We start from the raw sequence: 27,833 nt of genomic DNA on the forward strand, positions 1-27,833 counted from the left end.
AGATCGAAGGTAATTAAGCAAGTGCAGGACTCATTTTTCCAAACACACAGAGATATGGGTAATGGATCCATTAATCAGTGGACGTCGCTGTCTTTACATGTTGGGCTCCATCAGTCGGATGTGGTGGAGATGGTGGAGGAGGAGGGGTTCCTTACGTGTCGTTCCCTCCATCTTTTGCCCTTTACTGTCATCTGTCCCCCCATCATTTGATTATGAAGATTATTCAAGCAGCACACACACACACACACACACACACACACACACACACACACACACACAGCTCCCTGTTGGAGGAGGTGCTCCCTCCCCTCTTCTCCTCTCACCACGGCTCAACTGGTTATTGGGCATCAGGACAGGCTCTTCCACTTCACGCGATTCTCCTGCTGCTGAATAACGCCACGCCGACCCAGAAAAGTTTGAAAGCCTGGAAGATCCAGCTCAATTTTTCAAGGTAAAGCCGCCGGCCGAGGCTTCTTTTCACTGCACTTTTCAGCTCTGTGGCTTGATGTTCAGAGGATTACAGCAGTAATGTGGCGTAGTGTATCCCCCAGCGCTTTATTTACAGGTGATGGGTTCCTATGAGTGTTTTTAGTACTAATTTTTCAAGGTTTTAGAGTGCAATGGTGTAAGAATGCTTTTATCTCAGCATTGCTTTGCAATAATGTAAATTTCTTGTAATTTTCCTGATTCTAGCAATGCAACTGATGGCAACTTATTGTTCCAAATCGTTGAAAATCCATTTTTAACTCTCCACTTGAAAACAGGAATATTGTTGACATGTCTGCATCTAAAGAAGAGAATGTTGCAGGACACTCAGGTGTAACCACGTATTCCTCTGCTGGTGCGTTCAGCTGCTGAAGCCAGGTTTCCCCGTGCGCGGCGGTAGCTCTCAGATTGGCATGCCCTGGTCCAGACCTCAGGTGGAGCTTCACGCCGGCGGAGCGGAGGCCATGGACCAGTACAACACGGACGACCACCACTACGAGGGCTCGCTCTTCCCCGCCTCCACCCTCATCCCCGTCACCGTCATCTGCATCCTCATCTTCGTGGTGGGCGTGACGGGCAACACCATGACCATCCTCATCATCCAGTACTTCAAGGACATGAAGACCACCACCAACCTGTACCTGTCCAGCATGGCCGTGTCCGACCTCATCATCTTCCTCTGCCTGCCCTTCGACCTCTACCGCCTGTGGAAGTACGTGCCGTGGCTGTTCGGCGAGGCGGTGTGCCGCTTCTACCACTACATCTTCGAGGGCTGCACGTCGGCCACCATCCTCCACATCACGGCCCTGAGCATCGAGCGCTACCTGGCCATCAGCTTCCCGCTCCGGAGCAAGGTGGTGGTGACCCGGCGCCGGGTCCAGTACATCATCTTCGCCCTGTGGGTGTTCGCCCTGGCGTCCGCCGCCCCCACGCTCTTCCTGGTGGGGGTGGAGTACGACAACGACACGCACCCGGACTACAGCACGGGCCAGTGCAAGCACACCGGCTACGCCATCAGCTCCGGGAAGCTGCACATCATGCTCTGGGTGTCCACCACCTACTTCTTCTGCCCCATGCTCTGCCTCGTCTTCCTCTACGGCTCCATCGGCTGCAAGCTGTGGAAGAGCAGGAACGACCTGCAGGGCCCCTGCACCCTGGCCCGAGAGCGCTCGCACAGGCAGACGGTCAAGATCCTCGGTAAGGAAAAAAGAAACAACAACAAAACACTCAATTTGAAAAATGAATAAAGGAATATTGTATATAAAAATGCAATTATGGCAAAAAAAAGGAAAGCCGCGGGGTAAAAATGTAATAATTATTTCATCAAAACACATATTTTCAGAACAAGAAATTCACGCTGTTAAATAACCTCATGCACAAGATTACAGGTAACAGCTGCAGGCTGCAAGAATATGTATTTGAAAACATGTATTTGAAGGTAAATGACTCAGGGCAAGTTGTTCTCCAGTCACACACACACACACACACACACACACACACACTGAGAGCCTGTTTAAACAATCAGGTTTTATTTGCGCACAGAGAAGAATACGCTGTAAACACTGCAAACAAAGTTGCGATTTTCACCCATTTCCACGGACGCAGAGTCTGAGCGTTGTTGGAAAGCTCCGTTGTGGGAGCCGTTTTCTAAAAGTGGCTCCGAGCGTCATTTTCATTTTAAACGGACTCCCGAAACACAATGGACGCTTTGCCTTTTCCCCTGTAAATGTTGTGTAAATGGGGGCTCACATTTACACTGATTTGTAGTTTAGGGTCAATAATTGCATAAACTAATGCATAAATTCATGTTTTTTGATTTTGGGAGGAAACACACACACGCACACACACTTTCAATCCTCAGTGCGATAAAGGGTGCCCTGTAGAAATGCCGTACTGACCTCAAAATTAAGGATTTTCTTTGTTTCATGGCACGTTTCTCAGAGTTTGCGAGATTTTTGTAAATTAAGAGCCACTGCACAACCTCGTGATTTCTGAGTCCCGTCTTTTACAGATCTCTGCTCGTCTCCCAGCGCTGTGACCGAAGACTCATTACAGATTAAACAGCTCTCTAAAACATCGCGCAATCGTCTTTCAGCTCAGACCTGGAATCTGTTTACAGTCAGTTTGTCACCGAAGCGTAAAATCCAGCTGATAGATTAGACTGAATATTTGTCATTTTCTCAGAAGTTTGCACATATTTTAGAGAAATCCTCCTTCCCTTTCTGACACTGTTGAATGTGAGTCTCCTCGGTCACGGTGAAGCCGATGCCGTGTGTGCTGTTGCTGATATCGGCTGGCTCATTATTCTGATTTGTCTGAAGCCAATCGGGCCCTGCCACTGCACTGCACGTACTGATTGGCTTAATTTAGCATCTCTGGTTCAGCATATTGTGGAGGAAGCCCTGTTTTACAGTAAAAGACTCTGGCCTGGCCCGCCTGTATTCCCCCAAATGGATGCTGGTCTGAACGCTGCGTCCGCTCCAACGTCGTCCTTTCAGGCCACAGCTGCTGCATCTGTGGCTCCAGCATGCAGGCAGGGCCCTCAATTTATAGAAACATGTCTTGTTAATTCCCAGATAATTAGTTGGAGGAGGCCCAAACACAAGTCTTCTTTTAATTATTGAAGAGACGCTTATTGCCTCTCTTGGAAATACTGCCCCAGTAACAGATTGATAGTCGCAGGAAGGCGCGATCGGGGCGTTTCTTGATCAATACCAATGACTCAGTGATTATCTCACCTCGCTCAGATATCCCCGGGTCTGTTTCTTCGTGGGATTTGCGGCAGGTTTTTCTCCTCGGAGGACCTCTCCGCTCCATACATGCTCTAATTGGCTTGCTTACTCGCCTGGATCGTGAAAATGTGACTTCATTGTAGGAGCCAATTACAGGCGGCACTCACTTCAGGAAGAGAGTGTGTGTGTGTGTGTGTGTGTGTGTGTGTGTGCATGCGAGTGTGTGTGTGGACTCCACTCTGCAGGTCGTTAATAAATGTCAAAGGCGACCATAAACCATAGATCACAGGACACTTAAATGTCGCACAAAACCAATTTTCTTAATCAGCTTTTTGTTATAAGTGAGTTTAACGTGCACACAGAGATGTTTGTATTTGTGTGTGTGCGTGCGTGTGTGTTCTGTTGAATAAAACCAGGTAGAGTGAATCGCCTCCCACACAATCCCAGAGAAGCTGAAACTTGTGAAACGCTTGTGAGTTTTAGGACTAGAGATGTTTTTTAAACCTTTTAAGTGGATTGAATGGCTGAAGCACATGTGGCCTCATAAGTACTTTGTAATTTGAAACTAAAAAGCTCCTGTCCCGTGTAAAAAAAGCTGCAGATATTTTAAGTGAACAAAGTCATTGCAGCAAAATGCAAAAATTCTCAGCCCTGCTGTGTATAAGACATATTCACAGGTGTAGTTTTGCCCTCCCCCTCCTGCAGTGGTGGTGGTGCTGGCCTTCATCATCTGCTGGCTGCCCTACCACATCGGCAGGAACCTCTTCGCTCAGGTGGACGACTACGACACGGCCATCCTGAGCCAGAACTTCAACATGGCGTCCATGGTGCTCTGCTACCTCAGCGCCTCCATCAACCCCGTCGTCTACAACCTCATGTCCCGGAAGTACAGGGCCGCCGCCAAGCGCCTCTTCCTGCTGCACCGGCGGAGCCGGCAGGCCCACCGCGGCCAGCGCCAGCTGTCCTCCATCGACCACATCTCCACCCTCAACGAGAGCCTGACCGGCGTCTGACCGCCGCTCCACCGCCGCACCGGAGAGAGTTCAGAGGGAGAAACTGAGAACTAGAGAACTTTGAACCTGGGCCCCGTTTACACAGCAGTGTGAAAGCGCTACGTTTTGGCTTCCTTTTGGGTGTGTGTGTTTGTGTGTGTGTGTGTGCGATTCCTTTCTTTAGTGCATTCTTCGCCATTGTTAATGTTTTATTACAAAAACAGCACCAACTAGTGGTCCAGTAATCTAACTACATTATTTTCAGTGGGTCTGCTGTTGTCGTGTAAACGAAAACCTTCTCTGAAACGAAAATAGGAAAAGCAGCGTTTTCTCCTAAGAGGTGTAAACGGGGCCTCGGACAGAGGAAACAGGGCTGCGTGCTTCACCGCACTTCAATGCAAAAATCATTTCTCAAAGACGTTGTCATCATATCTGCAAAATTTGAGTTTTGAAGACTCTGAATTCACATTTCGTCCTGTAGAAATATTTATCTAGTCTTTATTGTGACGCTTCATGTTTTCCTCTCTCATTGTCTTGAAGATGATCGTCAGGCGATCTTTCTTTGCTGATGACGAACGATGTTTTCCGCCAGGTGAAAAGAGCGTCCATTTGATTGTTATCAGGTATGTTCTGCTAATTTATGGTGTGCTGCTGTTATCGTAACGTCAAGGAGCGAACTGTGTGCTAGCTGTAGGCCATTAGCTAAAATGAGCGCGTGTGTGTGTGCATGTGCATGTGTGTGTGTGTGTGTGTGTGTGGCCACCTGAGCTCGGAGCTCTTTGGCTCCTGTGTACGTGCAGGTCAACACACGCAACCCCACATGGCTATTTTATTATATTAAATGGGCTTTGAGGCAGACTTCAGCTGGCAGCCGATCCCTGCATCGCCACATTCAAAGTAATGACTCCTCTAAGTGCATTTCAAAGAGGGGGCAGAAAAAAGAAAGACATATCGGGTTGCCAGCAGCGGCTGAGCTTATTGCTTTTATTGCTTCCACTTGCATAATCTGCACACTTTGTGCGATCTGTCTTTCATGTTCGGTGTCAGATTAGAGGCTGGACTCTGTTGGCGAAGTCAAAGTTAAGAGTTCGGACCTGAAGAGGGTCTCAGCACCGGGTTCTCTCTGGAGATGAATCCAGGGGTTTTGTTCTCCAAGGGAAGCTGTCGGGATTTGATCCCGTGAATCCTCAAGCCTCAGTTTGAGGAGACGGAGTGGCTCCGGGCTGACTCATCCCGGGGTTTCTTTACTTCACACATCCGTTCAGTGGAGGAGCTGAAGCCACCTGCTGAAAAATTAAATCTCACACACCGTCCTGCCGTCACCTGGGGAAAGATCCGCCAGCAGCACGACTCCTCTCTTGGTTATTTTCTGTCTACAGATTTCTTCTTCCTTCACACCAACTCAAATCCCCCAAGCGTTACAAAACACAGTGTTTGGACTCAGTTTCTCACGAGATTCTCCGAATGTCACTCAGATATCTCCCACTGAACTCTGTGCTTTTCTCTGTGCTTATTGATTTTACTCATTTATATGATAAAGGAATAAAAGAAAACTACATAAAGACTAATTGATGGACTTTTAGTATTTTGTCACTGTCATTTGATTGATTATATCCATGTCCATGTTCACAGTAAATGGACAAAACTTGTCTCTAATTGTGCAGCGCATGCAGGTTTCTCATGTTTTACCACAAAGGGAAACAATACAAAAAGGAGAATAACAGCAATGCAACACCAATTCCGCATCCATCTTTCTGGCATACTTGACCAAACTGTCTTAACTTTGTCCATTATCACCATACGATAAGGATGAGGATACAAAGAGGAACACAGAGGTGGCTAAATTACCCTGGAAGACCATAAAATGCTCAAAATGTAGAGGTAAACATAGAAGAGTCTGGTAAATAATCAATAAAATCAATTATGACCATAAAAACATAAAGAGCTTTTGCCTCATTAAGCAGAAATAATGTAGGTCGAAATATTTGAAAACAAAATAAAGAGGAACAGAGAAGAAATGAGACAAAGATGCATGAAAACCTGCTTATGAAACTGTGCTTTTTCAAAAAATAATTTAAAAAAATGTTAATGAGCTGAATATTGTGCAGGTTATGTTTCTTGAGACTGTAAGTGTGACACAATTAAAAGAGAATTATTTAATTCTGATCCAGGAAAAACAGAGAGAAACACACAAACATACACACATTCTTACTGACGGAATGCTTCGAGTCACCATCAACCTTTAACATATGTTTCTGGAGTGTGGGAGAGACAAAAAGCTCCACCGGCACAGGAAGAACATGCAGACTTCACACAGAAAACCCCCCCACGCCTGGATTCCAGGTGGTGATCTTCACTGTCAGGTGAGTTCTGACCACAACACAGCGTCGTGACTTATGATCCCGGAAGTAGAAAAGTCCACTACAAGGCGTAAACTGAACCTATGAATAAAATTATGTATTTAAAGTTACAAAAATACTATCTAATCAGAGCAATGTTAGTAATTTTATCCTCATATTTCCACCACTGGAAACTATATATATTTTTAAAAAACAAGAGGATTATTAAATTAGAAGTAAATTAGCTTAAATCAAACTCTGCAAACTGTGATTGTTCTTGAAGGCTGATAATATCCATGTAGTGGTGTAGTATTTTACGCTGAAGCACAAAGTAAACAGAAGATTAAAGAAAACAATGAAGTGAGAGAAGCTGCACTCAGTCTGCATGATTCTGATTGGCTGCTTGATGAAACTAAATGATAAATAAAATTATCAGACTGAGACAGGATGCGATGCAATGATTCTTCCATCCAGCAGGGGGAGCCAGACCACACCGCTCCACGCTGCTTCACGGTCCGTTTAGAAGCAGTTTCCTGTGTTTCATGGAGGTCATTGACATTTCTTCAACCCACAGAAAAACTGCTCCCTGAGAGAAACGTTTGTTTTTTTTCTTTTCTCTCACTTTATCCTTGAAAGAAGTTTTTTTTTATCTGCTTCCTCTTTCAGGATCATTTCCACAAATTATCAGCAACACTTTCACACTTCCTGTTTGGCTGCTTGCGTAAGTGTGTGTGTGTGTGAGAGAGAGAGAGAGAGACAGAGGGGCTGTTTGGAGGAGGATTATGGATTCAAACTACAGACCCTGCAGGGGGCTTTAAAGGCAGTTCGGCTTCCAGAACATGAGATCTTTCCGATGCTGCCGAGTTCGGTCACCTGCCATTGAAAATGCACACAGTTGAAGAAGCTCAGGATGCACCAGTGTCACTTTTTTAAACGGGTGATTTTAAATGTTCATCTGTACAACGCTTAAGGGTGACGGATTGAAGCACAGAAACACCTTCAACAAGTGGCCAATTCATCACAGATCAATTTCACCAGCTAACCTCAGACTTGTTGTGAAGCCTCCCACACCGTTTCAAATAGTATTTTTCCAGAGTGTTGCCTCCTGTGTCCTCAGCTTCCAGTGAGATGGCAAACACAATCCTCCACCAGGCTCTGTCACTGAGCTCTTAGCAGTAGTAATGAAGGTGAGCTTCATTTATAAAACACTAATTGCCTCATCTTCCACCACACGGCTTCTGTTGCTTAATGAACCGTGTTGCACTATGACTCGTCAGTACCTGCTTCCTTCCCCCAAATTAGTCGTTTCCTGCAATTTGGGGACTCAGTTATTTGCACTTGTTGCCAGCTGAGAGGTGAACTGGACCGAATCACAACACAAATATGTCAGTGAAGATGCTGCAGACTCAGCAAAAGCCCGACCAGTTTTTATTTTTTAATCTGCTGTGACTCAGAGAAAGTCAGAAATGATAAAGCAGCAGCAGCAGCAGCAGAGGGATGAGCTGCTCCTCCTGCAGTCCTGTGGTGAGTTGTTAGTCAGTTAAAAGCAAAAGCATCAGACGTCTCCTCTGCTCTTCTACACCACAGACCACTTTAATGACTCTGAAGTCTGCAGGCAAAACAGCAGCGTCACGTCCAGCCCTCTCATCATGACACCATCGCTCAGAACCAGCAAGCAAGGAACGCTGATGTGAAACCAGGAGGGATCCAGGAAAACAAGGACGTTTACAAGGTAAAAAGTCTGAAATTGCAACTTTTTGAAAACATTCTGATTCAGTTGTCATATAGACGAGTGAAAACAGCACTTTCTGGAAACAGTCAGACTCAGTCCCATGCTGACAGTGCAAATAAACCAACAGCACCCACTAGTGGCCCAGTATGAAAACTTCACTGTCTTCAGTGTTTTTGCCGTTCCAGTGTAAACCAGACATCATTTTCACAACTTTGCAGTCTAAACGTAAAACTCCTCTGAAGTGAATATGGAAAATTGATGAGTTTTGACTTTAAATGTTGGGTAAACGGGGCCTGAGATTAAAGATGCCCTGCAGACAATACACTGAAATCATAGCAACACGAGAGCAATAAACCATGCATGAAGGTTGTATCAGTGCATGAATCCATGAAAGAGATCAGGGACAATGAAAATAACTGATCTCAAACCACAGTGACATTAAACACAATTGAACACACTAATTTTCATTTCCTTTATTTATTGCAATAACTGCTAGTTTTTGGAACAACTTCTTTCTTTTACAAACCTCGTGATGTGGCTTTGTTCCTAATGCTAGAAATTTCCTGGATCAGTCCTCCAGCCAGCTTTCAGTGCTGCTCGCTCATCTCTGCTTATACATATGAAAAGAAGGGATTCAACATATTGAGTCAGATTGAGACAGAACAGACAGAATGCATGAGACGAGATTTACCTTCTGTAATTGCTGCTTTTACCAGCAAACACAGCTTCATGTTCACGCAGAATCTCTGTCTATCTTCACAATCAGGAAAATGTAATTATTACTAAACAACAAATTAAAGTAATAAATGAGCAAATAGATAAATGCGTTTGTGTTTGTTTGCATTTTTCCTGTTTTTATTGTTTCTTTGTTTCTTATAATGTGTCTCTATATTGCACCTTGTGTCCGGGATAAAGCTGAAAATGAAATGAGATCAATAAATAAATGCACTATTTGCACCCCTTTATTTTTTTTACGATATACTAATAAATAAATGGTAATATGTCAAATTTCCTTCATCAGGATATTTTAATTGGATAATCAAAACAATTTAACACAGAAAATAGTTTTTTTTAATTTATTATAACTAATTATAATAAAGAAATAGAAAAAACACCATTTGCAGCAACAACTCCACCCCTCTCTAATATGGCGTTTCACTTCCTTTGACCGAGTTCACGGCCTCCAGTCATTTCTTGCTGTCATCTAAAAGCTTTCTGCTCTTCTCAGCTGCTTTTACCTCTCACTCAACAGTTGCAGGCTTTTCCTCCAATAGCAGATTTTAGCTCACCTCAAAGATTTTCCACCTGACTGAGATCAGAATTCATTGCTGGCCATTTTTAAACAGTTCACTTTTTTCCTCTTCAGCTGTCCTTGCGTTACGCTCTGAGTCTCTGTCTTGCTGTAGTACTCATCATACATCTCAAACCAATTTTTCTAGTTTTTTTTTTTTTTTTTTTTGTTTAGGATGTTTTGCTCATGATAATGCTCTCATTTCATGATTCCTGTCATATGGTCAAGTCCCCCAGTGCCAGATGCAGCAAAGCAGCAACACAGCATGATGGTTCCTCCACCGTGTTGAACATTGTGAAATCTGTAAAGAAAGCTCTAGTTTGATTTTATCTGTGCACAGAACACTTTACCAGAGTTTGGTTTGTTCAGGTACTACTACTTGTCAAAAATCAACTGTCTTTTTATGTCTTTTCTTCAGCAAGAGTTTCTTCTTTGGCCTTTGTCAGAATGAGGCGTTCCAGTAATGGTGATCAGGACTGTATATATGAATTTTCTTCTGTGTAAGTAGATATTATAAGGGAAACAAAGAGAAGAAGACCCCCTTATCTTACAGAAAAAAGAAAAAAAGTATGGGTTCTTTAACTTTAGTAGTCCAAAATTTCTTCCAAAACTAACAATAACAATACAGACATAAATAGTATGTCTAGCAAGTCCCATTTCGGTAGTTTTAAAAAAGACATGAAGTTCATAAGAATAAGAAATGGAAAAAAGAGGACCAGTGTCAGAAACCTGCCGTTTAAAAGCCATTTTTAAGTTGTAATACTATAAAACAAGCTATCAGCAAGCAGATGTTATATCATCGTAACATCCTGTTTTTCATTCCGGGGTTCTTTCAATCTATCGACTGCTTCAAAATGTTACTGAACAAAACTCGTGTTTTTCCTTTCTTTGGGATATTACTGTGAAAGTCGTGAGGAGAAGTGTTCTGTTCCTCCCAGCGCGGTGGCTTGACGGCGCGCGCGGAGGCCAGACGTGCGTAAAAGTTGTGCGCTGCGCTCCTCCTCCCGCACGAGGCTGATTTGGCTCCAGATATAAACACCGGGGATGTTTCCTCACGCGCAGAGCGGAACAGTGTGCTGCTGGAGGCCGACACACACTCACACAAATACACACACACACACACTCACAGAGGAGGAGGAAGAAGAAGAAGAGCAGGGGAGGAAGATTTCTGGCGCTTTCCCCAGGATGGAGGTAACAAGTCCCAGACCGAGCGGAGTTTTCTGCCGCGGCCAGATGTTTTTAGCATTAATGCGGTGTGTTTCTACCCTCTGCGGCTGGAATTACATCATGGGAGGGACTGTACAGTCCGTTTTCTGCTTTTACTCTGTTGTTGTGATATTTCTGAGACTGGTTTTGTCCCTTTTTTTTTCAAAATGTGAAGTTATTGTGAGTACTTGTGTTCAAAACTCTGAAGCTTGAACTTTGTTACAAACACTGTTACACTGGTCACATTGTTTACAAGTGATAGAAACTGCTTGAAGTATCAATTTTATACTGAAAATGTCTACTTTTTGCATTGCTATGCTTTAAGTCTTTAAAGTCTCTATCCCTTGATACTGGTACAATTAAATCTCTTGCAAAGTGTCATAGCACGAACTAAAAGTCATGTTTTAACATGAACTTTAACATGAACTAACATGGCTTTGAAAGTAATTTTATTTACTAATAAGTGAAATAAATATGACTTATAAGTAAGTATGAAAGTATGTGCAGAAATTTCTCTGAAGCAGTTTTTCACTCTGGTGGAATAAGAGATGCTTTCGTAATGCAGAAAAACAGCCTCTTTCTCAGTGATTAGCACCACTGATTTTCCTGAACTGTACTCTTTCCTTCAATACTTTCATAGAAAATATACACATGAAGCATTGCACTGGCTTGAAATAGTTTTCATTGTAATTGAAATTGTGGACATAATAAGCAGTATAATGTGAGTATTTGTAATTTCGCTTATTTGTTTCGGTCTAAAAACATGCAGGTTTGTGGTAATAACACAGGAAGGAAGTGGAACAGGTAACCCATCCGTCATGCGCTTGTGTAGCTACATTGACAAATCATGAAACTTCTGCTTCATGAATGCACTTCTTGAAGTTGTGTTTGGTGCCCCCACCCACTTTCTCCAGAGTCAAACTCTATTTTAATCCCCCTGTGCTGAGGCTGAAAGAGAAAAGACGGCCCTGTGTGTTTATTTTTTTTTTTATTTTTTCCTTCAGGCTTTGCTCGCAGGTTGGAGGACTCCTCCCTGCTAAACAAGCTGTCCTCTCACACTTTCACATCACTCTGCGTAACATCATGTGGTGGATAGGAAAAGAAACACCATCTTCTTCCTCTTCTTCTTCTTCTTCTTCTTTTTTCCTCCTCCCTGCACTAAGAGAGTGCATTAGTGATCTACCGCAAAAACTACTCTCCGGCTGGGCTCTCAGAGGCGGTTTGGATTAATGATCTCGTTGTTCCTCGAGATTTGAGGGGAAAGAACCTGGACTTCCCCTGAATGTGGAAAAGATGAAAGCTGTGTGAGGAGATAGGCGGCTCTCCGAGCCAAGCAACTCCTTCTGTTATTGGAGGGCTGCGGTTTCGCTGGGAAGAAGCCGTTTCGTGAGGAAATCCACTGAACCTGCACGTAGAAGCTTTTTTTCGTGGTGTGATGGACCTTTCATGCAAGACGTTTTTGCAAACCCAGCAAGAAATTAGCTTAGCAATGGATTTTAGACTGTTGGTTAGTTTGTTTTTTTTTCTTCATATGCATCTGCACTTCCCATTTGAAGCACTTTCTGTTTTTTTTTAAACATTTTCCCTTGATTTTGTGTTTCTGTGGCACACTGCCACCGTGTGTGGTTTCATATTGAAATAAAGAAACCTGGTGCAGTTTTGTGAAATATTTGATCGCTTTCTAGAAGTCGTTGCGTCAAGGCCTGGTTTGCTCTAACATTTCAGTGTTCGACTGGGTTTCTTGTCTTTCTGCTTGTAGTTTTCATGTTCTGCCTGTGCATGTATTGGTGTTCTCCAGCTCCTTGGGAGTTTAACTCGGTCACAGACGAATGGATTGATTCATGCTGTTGGTTTCATTTAGCAGTCAGAAATCTTAAGGCTTAGCCTTCTCCGATGTGTTCAAAGCTACATTTCCACAAAGAAAGAAACCAGAATGAAAGGCTTTTGAGAATCCACAGCGGACAAGGGTTTCATTCCATTCACTGCATTCAGTTTGAGACTTGCTTTTTATTTTAAAGCCAATGTAGATCAGCATCTCAGAGCCTGAGCTGTTTGTCTGCTGCAGTTCTCCTGAAACCTCAGTAAAGAAGTGTTAACTGTCTTGTAAATTCATTCTCACACTTGCTGCTATTAAGGCGCCCTTCCCATTTGTGGTGCACTAATTTAGTCAAAGCCTCTTTTTTTTTAAGTTTATTCTGCTTGACTTTCACTGTAACATTTCGATTTTTAACCAAATATTAAAGAGAGCTCGTGCAGGGCAGCTGCTGTGATCTGATCTGTAGCAGCTTCCACAGCAGCGTGCAGGGCTGGATGCTAAATGCAGTGCATGTCCTAATATTGCAGTGGCATTTTTACCAGGTAAAAGCTAATCAACAGCTTATAAAACTGCTGCAAGGTGTCAAAAACACCAGCAGGAATTTCCCCACTGTGGACATCGGTAGCGATCTGCTGCAGGAACACGATGCTTCTGAAGGGTCTGGCGGGTGGTTCTGTTTCGAGGGGTTTTCAGGCTCCAGTCGAAGTGAATCAGAGTTCATGGGGAAGTGGACGAAGCTCACAAAGGAAATAGCACCAAACATGAGAAGTGTGTGGCCTCATTGTGGTGTTGCGGTGTGGTTAGAAGAGCCCTGCTTCGAGGGCACGCTTTGGAGGGATTTTCTCCGCAGGGTTTGCATGTTCTCCCTGAACATGGATGGGTTTTTTTCTCTGTTTTCTCTCCAATGTTATGTGAATGTTTGTCTCTGCGTGTCCCTATTTACAGCGTACTTTCTAGTTAACACACCTCCATCATGTCTACTGTGTGTTTTCCCTGCTTGAAGGATCGACTTGATCCCGTTTCCAAACGCTGATCTGCATTAACTGGCATCGCTGAGCCCTGAAGGGAAGATTAGCACATGGAAATTTGTAAGTTTTCCCATGTTGGAAGGAGAAGAAGCTGATAGAGAAACTGGAAAGTTGCACGTGCTTGTGTGTGACGAAGGATTTGTGCCATGAGTGTGTGTGTGTGTTGGTTTGCGGGGAGGTGGTATTCCTTCGAGGGAAAAACACCACCACAGCTGGAGGACTGAGTATTTGGGATTGCCGTGCCAACCATATGGCGTGCACATTTATTATGTAATGCATAGTAAAGTTAAGAGAGCAATAACTCAGGAACTCGGTCTGCACCAGCCAGACAGTCACTAATGAGTTAGTTTTTTCCCCTCGTTTTCCTGCAACAGTGTGTTTTTAAATAACTTCACAGTATGATTATTATGACAGAGCACTTATCCATCTCAGTTTTATATACTGAAACTGCTACTTGCACCGGTTGCTACCAGTAAAAGAAACATTATAACCCAACGTCGTGGTGTAGTGAATTCATAAAGAGAATTATGAACGTGTGTGTGTGTGAGTGGAGTGTAAACAGTGCGAAACAGACAGCTAACTGATGCTGAAAGGGACTTAAAGCATCGATAATAAAACGTATATGTGCGTGCGCCCTTCAGTTATACTTCTTTCTCGCTGTAATTCTGCATCGTCATCACAGACGCTCCAACAAATCAGCGTTCTGACATCTGTGTTCCAATGAAGGAAGTGAAAGTCAAGATCGAGACTTACAGGACAAACGCTTCAGAGATCTTCTCAAGTGCAGAAGTAGAAAAAGTAACGCCGCACCTCTCGGCCCCATTTACAAAACGTCTTCAAGTAGAAACAGAAAACTTTTGTCACATGGTTGTTCTTGGATATGACAACAAAGCCACTGGCAACGCAACTTTTGGAAAGCGGCTCCCAAGGTGGAAGTTTTTGGAAATGTGTGTAGAAATGACACGTTTTCACTTGAAACAGGGCTTTTCTTAACAATACTGTAGTGGCAACAGGACAAAATGTCAGTATTTTCGTATTATCTTGACTTGGCAGGATTCAGAACATGCCCCTGATCCCTTTGGAGAGTTCTAAAATTTATAATTTAGCATGTTGTTGACAGTTACTCTTCATTATAAATCCAAGGAGAGGCAGGCTTTTGCAATACGGTGCTCAGTGAGCAAGATCAGTGACTCACAATACCAGCAGTGGGATTCGAACCATCAAACCTCATCAGAAAGTGTCCAAAAGGAGGAACAAGCTGGATGAGTCTGTGCACAATCCTCAATGTTTTCATCGTTGTTACAGTTTGCCTTCAGTGTTTCACAACACGTGGAGCTTTTCTGGAGATTACAGGATGAAATTTAATGAAGTTACTCCTCGTCCTGTGTGGAAAATCAGCAACAAAAGCTAAAGAGGGTGTTTGATTCTGTTGTTTACCTTCCAAAACATGTGAAACGAAGCAATAAATGATGTAAAGGGTGTAGGAACATTTGAAATGCCAGCGTTTTATACGGGGAGAACTGCATGTTCCTTAGCTCTGAGTTACACACACACACACACACACACACACACACACACACACACACACACACACACACACACACACACACACACACACACACACACACATTGTTTAATGAACTGCAATGTAAAGAAAACTTTATAGTTTGCAGTAAAAAGTCAGACTGGCAGCTTTAATTCCAGGCTGCAGTGCTGTGTAATCTGAAAGCTGTGGCATTTAAATGTAATTATTGTAGCAGGAAAAAGATATATTTGGGAAGACTTGGTGCTTCAGAGGTCATTTTGTCCACTGTCTTCATGGCTTAAGTGTTTAAACTCTTCCATTAGATGCTAGAATATGAGTCGTCGTGTTTCAAAGTTTCCTCTTGGTCCAGTTTGTGTCCCGATGTTGACTCCTGACCGAAGCACCTTTATGACCAATCAAACGTGAGTTAAAACCATGTGATCCTTGAAATACTGCTGCTGCTTTTCACTGCAGGGTTGTTGTTGTTGTTGTTCTTTTTGCTGTTGCTATATTTCCATTTTCCCAGCTACACAGTGTCTGTGTGTGCATGTGTGTGTGTGTGTGTGTGTGTGTGTTGTGTAACAGCGTGAGTGTCGGTCCAGAGCAGTGCGTGGGGCTCACAGATAGCCGAACAACAGAAAAGATAATGCGGAGGAAACGCCCACTGCATGCCGTGTACGTGAACTTTTACAGATGTAATGATCACGCTGGACATAATTTGATGGGTTTGTAGCGTTTGGAGGTTATTTGTGAGCAGAGTGGATCCGGACGCTGGCCGGGGCGTCTGCAGAGCGTCAGCCAGAGGAAGTGGAAACTGCTGAAAAACAATATCGATGGTTTACAAAACAGTTAACCCTCACTGCCTGCCTGCACCTCCTCAGCAACCCCAAGTCTAATTCTGGCTTCCTGCCATGCCATTTCCTTTTTTGGTCAAAATGAGCACAACTATGATAAGTAGTGCAAGCTGCTTGTTCTTTCCTTCTTCTTTTTTTTTTTTTTTTTTTTTTTTTAAGTTTAGCATGTTTGTCTTCTCGGGGTAAAAGTTACACCCTGATCCAGTTTAGGAATGTTTCGCATTCTCATCTGTGCTTCATCAATTATTTCTCTGCGCTGGAGCCTCAGAGACATGGGGAAAGTTTGAGATGTTCAGGTGCTTCCTGCAAGTTTGAGCTTGTTATCTTCCCTCAGTGGCCTGAGAGATGGAGGATAAGTGAGATAACTCTGAAACTGAGAGAAAGTCAAAACAACCCAAGACTCCAGACAGCCGCTATAGCTCTCCTGAATACAGTGAAATAACAGCGGTAATCAGTTTGGTTCAAAAGTTATTTGTTCACAGTTGCAAGGCAGTGTCTTGATGAGTGCTTGAGAAAATGGAAAATAAGAAGATGGATGGATGGATGGATGTATGGAGAGACAATCACCATTCCGAGGAGCTCGAGAAGAAACTATGTTCAGATTATGTAATCCTTGTGTAGAACTGTAATAATGGTGAAATCAGACACTATAGTAAAGAAGCACATCAGGATTCCAGCTGCAGGGACTCATGAAGCAGCTTCATGTATTTTATAGCTTCTTCCAGCTTGTGCGTGCCGTGAATTCAACCAAAAGTCGAGTGTCTTCTGATTTCCAAGCAGACCGGGGGACCAGGGGAGGTGTTGTGGGTGTCAGATATCATTCAGAACATCTGTTCCCTCCAGATGTTTGACCTGTGGTGCTGCTTGTTCAGAGTGTCCCCTGCCTTCAGGCAGCCGGTGCAGCAGAAGGTTCTGGGTGGGTTTTATTCATTTAACTGTTTTCTGTTACGCTTTGCTTGTGCCTGGCGGGATCCGCGGACGAAGCCTGAGGAAACGGCAGGGCGTCGCTGAGTGAAGTCATCTGACCGCGTCGGCTCTCCGCTTCGCCCTCCAGATGGTTTCTGTCATCGTGATCGCTGCAGAGAGAACGGCATGACGTCTCCCTGCCAGAGCTGAAACGTTTGGGAGTCGGTGTCCTTCCTGGTGTGAGCGCTGAACGCTTTCCATTGTTATCATGGGTTAAAATCTGGACGGACAGGTTCGGTCATGTTATCGCTCCATGGAGATATTCAAACAGCGTCTCGTGGTGTCGCTCACTTTTAATGTTAGAACAGTCAGTCAGAGTTCTTATTATAGCTCCGTCTGTTTACTTTATCGATCAGCTGATTTCTGTTCTGCAGTTATCTGGACTTCCTTTTCCTCTTTTAGATGCTTTTGGTCCATCAGTCTGCAGCAGCTCCTCTCCAGACACCAGTAGCCTGTCAATGTCTGAGCGAGCGCCTCCCCAACACAACACATGTGAAAACACACACACACACGCACGCACACACACACACACACACACACACACACACAGCGGTGCCAGCGCAGGGCAGTGGAAAAGTGAGATATTCAGATGAAGTCTGGTCCAAAAACACATCATGTTTTCCTGGAACATGAGTGAGAAAGAAAGCGCCCGTCTGCTTTCTGCTTTCTTACCCCTTAACAAGTGCAGGCAGAAGGGAGCCGCTCACTGCGGTGGTTTTCCCCCCGGCTCCACAGCGCTGACTTATGAAAACAAAGTCTGCAGACTCCAACTGAAGCCATTACGCTGGGTGAACGTACTTGAGCAGGATCCTTGCTGAACAGCTGTGTGCTTTATCTTCACTTTCACAGATTTCCTACTGTGTGTGTGTGTGTGTGTGTGTGTGTGTGTGTGTGTGTGTGTGTGTGTGTGTGTGTGTGTGTGTGTGTGTGTGTGTGTCTGAGAGGGAGAGAGCTTATGAGGATTGAGAGTTATTCTCAGACTGGGGTTAAAGACCCCTGAGCCGCGCTGCATCTTTATCAGCTTCATGACAGATTATGAACGCTCGGACCACCGCCGCTGAGCAGATACGTTCAGGATTTACAGAGCAGCATCATGTGCTCCTGCTCTCCATGCCCCTGGAAATCAGAACTCACAATAACGGGCTTTGTGCGATCCGTGTGTGTCTGCGTTATCTCTCCCCCCCCCCCCCCCCCCCCCCCCCCCCCCCCCCACATCTGCTGGTCATACACTAAAACTCGTGTCTCCGTCCTCAGCCTGGAGATGAAGACGCAGCGTGGGATTAACCTTTAATTCTCCAAACACAGCTCGCTCAGCATATGCTGGGGATCACTTTGATCACTGCAAGCATTTCGCCAGGATCCTCCACAAGAGTTGCAGCAGCTGTTTTAATGAAGAACTGTCAAATTTGGAGTAATATGCGCGCACTAGGTTTTCATTTCACACAGTGCTGTGCAATTTCAGTTCATACCTGATTCATGTATGGTCAGAACGACCTTCTGGACATCTGCAGATATACGGAGGCAGAGGTCACGCGTGTCATGTGGATCTCAGGCGACTTATGTCTCCGACAGATGTAGAGATTTCCAAGAATCCCTCTTGATTGTTTCTCCTCAGAGATAGAATCCCTATGGATGAGCATTATTTTGTTTTCTTCAGCACACATGTATAATGTCATCTCGTTGAAGTAAAGCCTTTTTCTTTCAAACTATATTCACTGTAATGTCTCTATGAGAGGAAATTCAAAGACACATGTGAACCTATAGAAGAAAAACAGTTATTTTATTCCTCTAAGGCACTTAACAAGATGCAGTGTGACTTTTTATTGTATTTTGTGCTGCATTTTGCTGATTGATGATATAAAACGGGGGAATTTCCCTGCTTGTCATATCAGTGTTAATTAGCTCTGCCTCTCAAGAAATTTACACCTACTTGCATTTTAGAGGCAGCGGTGAACCTCAAGTGCTTTTAGGACATTTTAGGAGGAAACTGGAGCACTGGAGAAAACGTAGCATGTATGAGGAGAAGCAGGGAGTTCCTGCTGTGGGACGAGAGTGCAAACCACTGCACCACCGTGCAGGACAGGCTGCAGCCTTTTAGCACGTACCTGTTACTCCGATTGGGGTGAGGGGATTGAAAGAGAGAAAAGGATAGCACAGACAGATTGAATTGAATTGAATTTTGCTTTTTTTTTATCTCAGGAAAGTTTTGTTTTTACACGGCAGCATTTTGAAAACGTTCTGTAAGTTTTGTTACTTGAACGCAAATGTTTTCCTATTTGTTTTTGATTGAAAGAAATCTGCAAATTCAAGCACACACAACTCTTCTGGGGGACTGAAAGTAACATGTATAAAATGTTTTTATAAGATTGTGCTGCTCTGTAGTCTGTGCAAACAGCACGTCTGATTGAACTGTTTCCAAGAAGTCAGAGCTCAGAAATAGCTTCACCCCCCCACCCCTCCCCCCGCCCCCGCCCCTCCCCTTCTCTAAGCCTCGACCCAGCCCCCTCGTTTTTGGAAAACTTCAATCACATGGCGCTGATTTAGGAAGCTAGTTTCCCACCGGTCCCATGTTTAGACATGCTCAATTGCCCCGTATGCTAGATTACTCCACGTTTCAGATGTGGTCGAGCATATCCAGGGACACTCTCTCTCAGGAGCCCAGGGGTTATGGATCAGAGCTGGGATCCGGCCTGACGGCACGGCTCCGGGCCTTTTTCCCAGGCCGGGAGCCCCAGAAATAGTTCGCCGTGCTCTTTCCTCGCAGCGGAACATAGTTTCCCACTCTTCCACGGAGCTCGGGAGTCCCAGCTGAGTCCAACATGGGCGGCGCTGATAACCAACCGCAGGATCCTGGAGGTCAATTACGTGCTCTGTTATCTTAATGACACAGTCAATGGCACCATTTGTGTTTGCGATCTGATGGACAGTGAAGTTTACACTGAGATTATTAAAAGGGAAAATACAAGAGGGCTTGTGATTAAAACCGGGGGTGTCAAACTCGTTTTACTCAAGGGACCATTTTCAAATGTATTCTAATCAATTTGAATTAATGAAGAGAAACCATCTGTCACAAACTAATCTGTGGTTTTCAGTATGTTTTCACAACTTCAGCCATATTGCACATGCAGCTTTGATCACTGACTTCTAATCCTGCTGGAACAGTGCAACCTCTTTTAGACAAACCTGGTACAGAAGCTTATTTTCTAATAAATTTATGAATTTATTCATTATTTTATAGTTTGCACAGTCATCTCAAATGAATTAAATCCTCTTGCAGAACAGTGTCGGTCCACGTGCCGCACGTTTGACACCCCTGGATTAAATAGTACTTTAGGTTGTGAAAGTGTGGATACAAGATGTTAAAATAAAAGCAGAATAAGAAGGGTTTTTTTTCCTCCCATAGCTCTTACAGCAAGACGTCCACACCACGATAAGTCCAGATACATGTAATAACTCGCATTCCTCAGACATTCTTGTACATTAAGCTGCGCGGGTTGCCTGAAATAAGATATGCACGCTAAGTGTCTACAGCCAGGAGTTCTCGTTCAGTCTGATGGTCTTTTCATTCTGCATGAAGAAGCTCATTAAAGATAAGGGTTGGGGTGAAGCTCGCTGTGGAGAGACATATGAAAGAGGAATATTAATGCATCTCAGACGGCTCCGTATGCGGCCGATGAACGGCTGACACCTGCTCAAGTCTTTCCGAGTGCTCAACTCTTGTCACGCTTTCTTTGAGAAACTTGTGCAAAGCGAGTGATAAAAGACTGAAATGTGGAAGTTGAAGGTCTGACTCCGATCGCACTTCTGCAGAGGACCTGAAAAGACCTCCCTGGAGCTCGGTGCACTCTGAAGAGGGTCCATGTCGAGAAGGTGGTCCTAGTCAGCCTTCAAACAAACCGGTGCAGTTTGGTCTGTGTCTGAACCGCTATCTTCTATCGATGTGTGCTGCGGAGGAATTCCTCCCACTGTTTTCACTCCTACGCTCATTACACCTCCCGGTGCCAGGCTGGAGCCCGTTTTCCCTTCACGTCTGCTTTGAATCATTTTGGAAAGTTCTGCAAACATTGCTCAGACACTATTGAGCAGAAAATATCTCATGGAGATTTGTTGGCTCCACTGTAATCAATCTATGTCTAAAAGTGCTTTATTGGATTAGGACTGAGCGACTCCAGAGGTCATCTGAGCACAAGAAACCAGTCTGAGATCGTTCAGTGTTTGCTGGAGGTATGAATGTTAAACTTTCTTGTTTAGTTTTCGTTTTTGGCTTCACACATTTAAAATGTGCCAATTCTACAAAGCTGGACTATCTCTTATTGAGGAAACTCTTACCGGGTTTTCCGTCCTGCGATGCTGGTTCACGTCTTATTGGGTAAATCACCACGGTAATTCACCCTGATCGGCTAACTGGCTCCTGAGCAGGCTACGTTCTGGATCAGAGATGAGAGGGTATTAAAGCTCCACCCATTCTGAGAAGATCCTGGTTGGTGCACTGATCTGGACAGGCGTGCTTCATAGAGATCCAGTCCTTTGATATCATAAAATGAAGCCTTGTCGCTGGAGGTGTTTGTACTTGTTTTTCGCTTATTCCCAAGTCTGTTTACTTTTCATCTTGAAACACTGTTAATAATCACAGCCACACAACTCCTCATGCTGTCACGGTGAGGAATTAATATTCCAACACAAAACGCTCTCTCGAAGCATGTGAGCAGAGACGAAAAACAAAAGGAGCGCCGCTTCCTCTGCCGGCGCTGTTGTGACTCCAGCTCGCACGCCGAAGGATGCATTTGTTTTCCAAGCACAGGAAAGAGTTAAACAATCAGAGGTTGCAAAATAATGGCGCGGTGGGTGGGTGGTCCGCGTGTAATTACTGTTTATCACGTATGGCGCAAAAGAAAGCTCAGGAAAAGGGCCGGGATGTGGATTAGCACGGAGGGGTGGTGGAGGGAGGCCTGTTCCGTGTTTGGGTGGAGGCAGCAAGGTGGTGAGGTCATGCTAACAACCAGCGTGGGAGGCGGAGACGGAAGAGAAACATGCGATTAAAGTGGAGAAGGTGAATATCAGTGGAGGGGAGGTGGAAACTGAAAAAAAACGTAAGTTTCTGCAAAGGTCCATCTCCTTTTAGAGTTTGGAAATGCCGCTATTGAAGGGATAAAGTGGTCTGGGTGACTAAAAGAGCAGGATGGAAATGAGATGAATGTAGCATGAAAGGGAGTCTGAGAAAGGGAATGCCCCCATCCCCCCCCTCCTCATCAAGCACCATGCATGAGAATCTGCAGTGTTGTTTTCAAGACTTTCCAGCCCGACGCCATCGGCCAGCTTTATCGCTCAGACCGCTGATACGTGGAGAGAGTCTGTGGTCATCAAAGCCAAGAGCAGAGGAGTGCGTGCTTATCAATCAGCTCGGGAATAGTGGGAGGGATGGAAAGTGAAAAAAAAAAAGGGGGGGGGGGCAAGAAGTGATAAGGAGCAAGGACAGGTCCATCCTGTCACAGGCTGATGCTGAGCAGCTGCAGAGAGCCGCTCATTTCCTGTGCTCCTCTGCAGGAGGGATGAGTTCCTGAAGACGCCAAAACACTCATACACACGTCTTTTTTTAGGTTTTCCTGCTGCGTTTCTCAATCTGTCTCCATGATGTCGAAGGAAGTGAAACTTAAACTGCCGCTCTCTGCACAAGTCGCTGGTTTTTAAAATCAGACTCATCTTAGTCCAGGAGGAACACGATATGAGCTGGACTAAATGACAGCATAATAATGTTTTAAGGCAGCTCTAATTCCTTTCCCTCCATTTAGTACTAAGAGGAGCAATTTACAAGTATTCTGCATTTCTTCTCTCCAGGCAGGTTGGCTTTTTGACATGCTTAGGCTGCATTCTCCCATCACATGTCAAAAAGGTATGCTGAAAACAGCCGACTTGCCTGAAGAGAAGAAAAAAAACACAGTACTTATAAATGAGCTAAAGGCATAATGAACCTATCGAACCAGGAACAAGTACACAATTAAAAGTTTTACTTTCACTGTAATATTATCTTGAATAGTCTTGATTTTTTTAAACCCAAATATGTATTTTCAACATTAAAGCATCTTTAAAATGAGTCTTGCTGCAAAATACAGTAAAACATAAAAACAACCTTCAGCACACATTTATTTACAAATTCTTCCTCACAAGACGATGGCCTTAAGGAGCAACCATTCACTGCAGCATCTCTAATGCATCAGATTAGACTTAAGTGTTCTGTAACAACCTCACATTTTACTAAACATTGTAGTTCCTGGCTAATACATTAGAATTGACAGTTAACATTTATAGAAATAATTACACTAAACATATCAATTTTTACACTTTGCTTGGTTTCAAATCATATTTCTATGGTAGGACCCAGTTTTGTCCCATGGGCCGTATGTTTGACACCCTGTCACAGCAGAAATATGTGATTTAAATGATTCAATCCCTCTAAACATTCTGTATCAGGACTACTTTTGAATGCACTTTACTGAAACATCTTTCTTCTCTCCTGCAGGATTCTCCCTCCAAGCCGTCTGTAGCCGAGCTGGCTGGAAGGTTCAAAGGTCATATTCTCCCCACGCCTAACTCAAATGAGGAGGTAGTGCGTAAAAACATCTTGCATTGCAATATTCCACTCGTGATCCGTCTTTGTGCCGAAGTCGGTCTAGTTTAGGAAGTCAAACTTCACTCGCCGTCCTCTTGTTTTTCATTCTCCAGCTGCCGTTCCGAAGAAGACCTCCGTGTTCCCTCAAGTTACGAAATCAAACCGACAACAATGAGGAGTCAGATGTGAGTCATTATGTTTCTTTGACCTCCACTATAAATATGTGGAAATATGCAGGAAGTGTCCAGAAAACAGGCTTTCATTGAAAACTCATAATACCAACATGTTTCTTGAGAAGTGCTGTCCAAACTGCAGCACAATCAGCAGTTTTATAACCCTTAACCTTTCATTTGCGTCTGTATTCGTCCATTCAGGAAATGTGCAAAGACATCTGAAACTGGAAACTCTCACATCTATCAATAAATTCAAAGACATCATTGATATTGTGCTGAAGGAGGAATAGTTTCACTTCTCTACATGTTTTGCAGGTTCTGATCATGTCGGTTTTGTTTCTGATAATAAATGTAATAACTACTATTCTATAAATCAGTTAAATAAGTTATGTGTAGGAAGATGTGCCGCAATCCGTCAGTGATATTTGAATTAAAAGGATTTAAGAGCATTTTATAACAATAAGAAGCAGCAAGAAATGAGCTGAGATAAATTAGAGCTCTTGAAAAGGAAGCTGCTGTTTACAGGAGGCTGCTAATGCAGCACAGGCTTTGTTTATACGTGCTAATGCTAATGTTCCTGCTCATCAGTCAAGGAGGAATAGTGAACCCCGGTATAAGAGCGCTGGCAGGTGTTGACAGAGACAGAAGCAGCTGCGAAGCTTTATGAACAATAACAAAGATCATTTATCTAAATAAAGTAATCCATTACTCTCTCTAGGGGTTACAGTAATGTCACTCTCTGAGGACTATTCATCTCAGTTATTTTCAGTGTGAGAGTTTGTGTTATAAGTATAATAATCATGTTTGAATGATGTAAACATTACATTTTCCATGTTTTCAGTGACAGTTGTGTTAACTTCATTTCTCTGTTTCCGTTCTTCCAGAAAAGCACAGTTTTCCCTGCGCCCTCCAAACTCAAGATGAAGAACTCGGCCATCATTGAGAAGCTGCAGGTTTGTTTTTGTGGCGAGGAGTTCTTTATTTTACAGTAGATTAACCTTTTGCCGTGGCTGTAGGAGTGTGCGATCTTTAGAGCTTTCCTGCCCCCCGCTGTTCAGCCAGCAGCAGCGTCCGAGCCGCTCACATGCAGGGAGAGGAGAGGGGGGAGGCGCTTTTGTCCCTGCTGCCACAATCGGCTCAGATTAATGAACTTACGGGATCACGGGCTGCTGAGGCTGCGGCGAGGCTCGAGCTCGACCACCGCGGCTCCGGCAGTGAGGAATTCACACGGTTGGCAGCCATGGGACAAAAGGGCTGCCGCTTCTCCCTCTTCCTCTTCTCCCCGGTGCAGGTAGGACACTTTCTGCTGTTTGGAGGACAGCTGAGGACAGCTGAGGACAGCATTTAGCTCTCAAGGTGTCTGAGGCTGGGTCTGCTCGGCTTCAGAGGGGAATCAAGGGCATTTCTCCTGTCAGGCTTTTCCCATATTAATGGAAAGAGTTTATTTCAATGTAAAGCTCTCGATGTTTCTATCAAAGTCAAAGTGAGGTTTGTTATCAGTTCTGCTCTACGTACAAGACACACAGTGGAATCGAAATTCTGTCTCGCTTGCACTTGTGCAGTTTAGACATAAATCACATACAGTAAAAATACTGAATATAGATGTAATATAGCACTCAAAAGCAGAATAAATATAAGAAAAAGAGAACGTACGCAAGCATGCATCAGAATGTGCAATATCTAAATTTATACACCACTGAAATCTGCAGTATTTAAGACAGTGTACCCTGAACTGTGCCATTAATCTTATAGTACAATAAATCTCTGAAATGGTAAAACAGTATATAAAATAATATATCTTGAATTGATGATATATAACAAAGAATGTAGAAATAGATAAAGGAGAAAATAGAAATACATACAGACTAATCACCACGAAGAATAAAAAGCCCCAAAATGTACAGTGAAATTGTGCACAAGACAAAATACAGTCCAGGTAGCCGTGGAAGCTTTTTTGTTCTTGTGTGAGACATTTGTGAATTTCTTAATGAATTGAAAAACGACTCAGCCTGAGCTGTTTACTTCACCTTATTCAGTTGAATAATTGCTTTTACTATTAAAGTGTTTGGAGTTGCTCTGGAGCAAACCGTGCCTGAGATTTGTGTGTTTTCAGGAAGTTCTCTCCCTCCCTCGCAGGCCAACCTCGCCCTGTCACCCACCGCCCTGCTGCCTTCGCCCAAGAGCCCCGAGGTGAAGCTGCAGCCGGCGCCGCCGTCGCCCACGACGCCCCGCAGCCCCCTGAGCCCCCTGACCCCCCTCAGCCCCGGCCAGCAGCCCTCACATCTGTCCAGCGAGGAGGAGGAGCCCAGCGGCTTCGACGGCCCGCCCGACGGCGCTCTCCTGCCCAGCATCAACAAGGTTGGAGGATAGAACCGCTCGTCATTCGGGTTATTTATAACTTCACCTCATTACAGGACACAGAGCCGTTTGACAGTCCGGAGCGCAGTGTTCCTGTCGTCATTTCACATCATTTATTAGCAGATTAGCCGTCTCCTGTGTCATATGCATGAATCCGGACTCACGGAAAGGGAAACAGGCGCCGCCGTCACATTAAAGCCCCCCTCCGCCACGTCACGGCCGGGCACATGCCGCTCGCCTTTCCCTGATGAGCTTCTCAGTGGGTGTTCTGGGATAAGCTGCTGCTCCTGTAGCACAGCTGGAAGGGGCGGATTGAAGCTGTAATCCCCTTAGCCTAGTTAGATAGTCCACAGGTAGTGTTTGTTTGGTGCTTACACGCACACGCCCGTCAGACTGAAACAAATTGATGTTTTTTTTTTCCTTTGTAAAATGTAGATTTGCTGAATGTCACTCGTCTCTTCCACGCAGACTCGCGCTCGGCTGTCGTTCAAGAGGCGCCCGCCTACGAGACAGCACCGGAGGTCAGCCGGGGAGGAGGCGGGGGCGTTCGGAGGCGGCCTGTCCCAGAGTGAACTGTGCAGCCCGGAGGAGAACGGGGACAAGGACCGAGACTCTGAGGAAGAGGAGGAGGAAGAGGCAGAGGGTAGACAGCTGGACGGCCTGGAAGCAGGCGAATGCCAAGACGTGAACTGTGACGAGGCAGATGCTGAGGCAGCGGAGGACCAAGGAGATCTGAGGCAGGAAGCTGACGGCTCCAAGGAGGAGAAACTGAAGCCTGCAGGTCACGGCGAGCAGGAGGAGAGAGAGGAGGAGCGGGAACACGACAGGATGTGAACCGCAACTGTTTACATCAACCAAAACAAATAAGTTATTCAACGCTTTTTATTGAGAGAACTCAGAAACAAGCTCTTCTGCATTAAATCTCTTGGTACCTGCTTCTTCTTTTTTCTCTCTGTCGCCCTCTCCTGGCCGTCTGTAAACACTGGAGAGTCCTCGAGAAGCAGGCCAGGAAACAGGCGTCAAGGTGGAAACTGTGCTCTCGATCCCAGGAAGACTCATTCATGTCTGCAAGACTTCTGTTTTTATGAGAAATATTTGATTTGCTGAGATGTGACTCAGTCGAAGAACTTCCACATCAGGAGTCTCAGCCGTGCACACGAAAGCTGGCTGACAACCAGCAAAAAACTGTCTCCAGAGTTCATATTATTCATATATTAGCCAAGGTAGCAGGTATATAAATGTTTTAACATCATACTGAATCACTTTAAGCTGAAATTATAAACTTCCCTCTAGTTTTATTTCATTGTGTGTCGGTCTACCTTACGACTTTTGTATACAACCAAATCTTGAAGTCCCAGTTCCACTGTGGAGTGGCTCAGGGCCTCAGAAATGATGCACAGAAATGTGGAAATAATAAACAGCTTCTTTCTTATGTAAAAACATCTTTTTTATCTTGTCTTTCTGATTTGTTTAATACGGAGCCCCGGACATGACATGGTAAAAAAAAAATTTTAATTGTGGCCACGAATTACTAATTCGTTCCCTCGAATTAATAAATCGTGTGCACGAATTACTAATTCGTTCCCTCGAAATAATTAAATCGTGCGCACGAATTACTAATTCGTTCCCACGAATTAGTTATATCATTCATATACTGAACAGTTCAGTAAAGTTGGCTACGGAGCCCCGTATGCTAATGTAGATTTTAAATCTTTTGTGAATTACTTC

At 44.3% G+C, this 27,833-nt stretch overlaps 2 protein-coding genes across 2 annotated transcripts; both read left to right on the plus strand.

Moving 5' to 3' along the window:
* The first annotated feature begins 237 nt into the window (after positions 1-237).
* LOC115400210 (capZ-interacting protein) lies at positions 238-27,537 on the plus strand. Its single transcript, XM_030107933.1, has 7 exons — positions 238-279; positions 10,704-10,763; positions 23,485-23,568; positions 23,688-23,759; positions 24,632-24,700; positions 25,884-26,105; positions 26,574-27,537. Exons 2-7 carry the CDS (start codon positions 10,758-10,760, stop codon positions 26,937-26,939), a joined length of 819 nt encoding a protein of 272 aa, XP_029963793.1. The 5' UTR covers positions 238-279; positions 10,704-10,757; the 3' UTR covers positions 26,940-27,537.
* On the plus strand, positions 900-4,231 carry mlnr (motilin receptor). Its single transcript, XM_030107932.1, has 2 exons — positions 900-1,683; positions 3,924-4,231. Exons 1-2 carry the CDS (start codon positions 900-902, stop codon positions 4,229-4,231), a joined length of 1,092 nt encoding a protein of 363 aa, XP_029963792.1.
* Positions 27,538-27,833: the final 296 nt, after the last annotated feature.

Source organism: Salarias fasciatus, chromosome 14 (assembly GCF_902148845.1).
Source record: "Salarias fasciatus chromosome 14, fSalaFa1.1, whole genome shotgun sequence".
In the NCBI taxonomy this organism is placed as follows: domain Eukaryota; kingdom Metazoa; phylum Chordata; class Actinopteri; order Blenniiformes; family Blenniidae; genus Salarias; species Salarias fasciatus.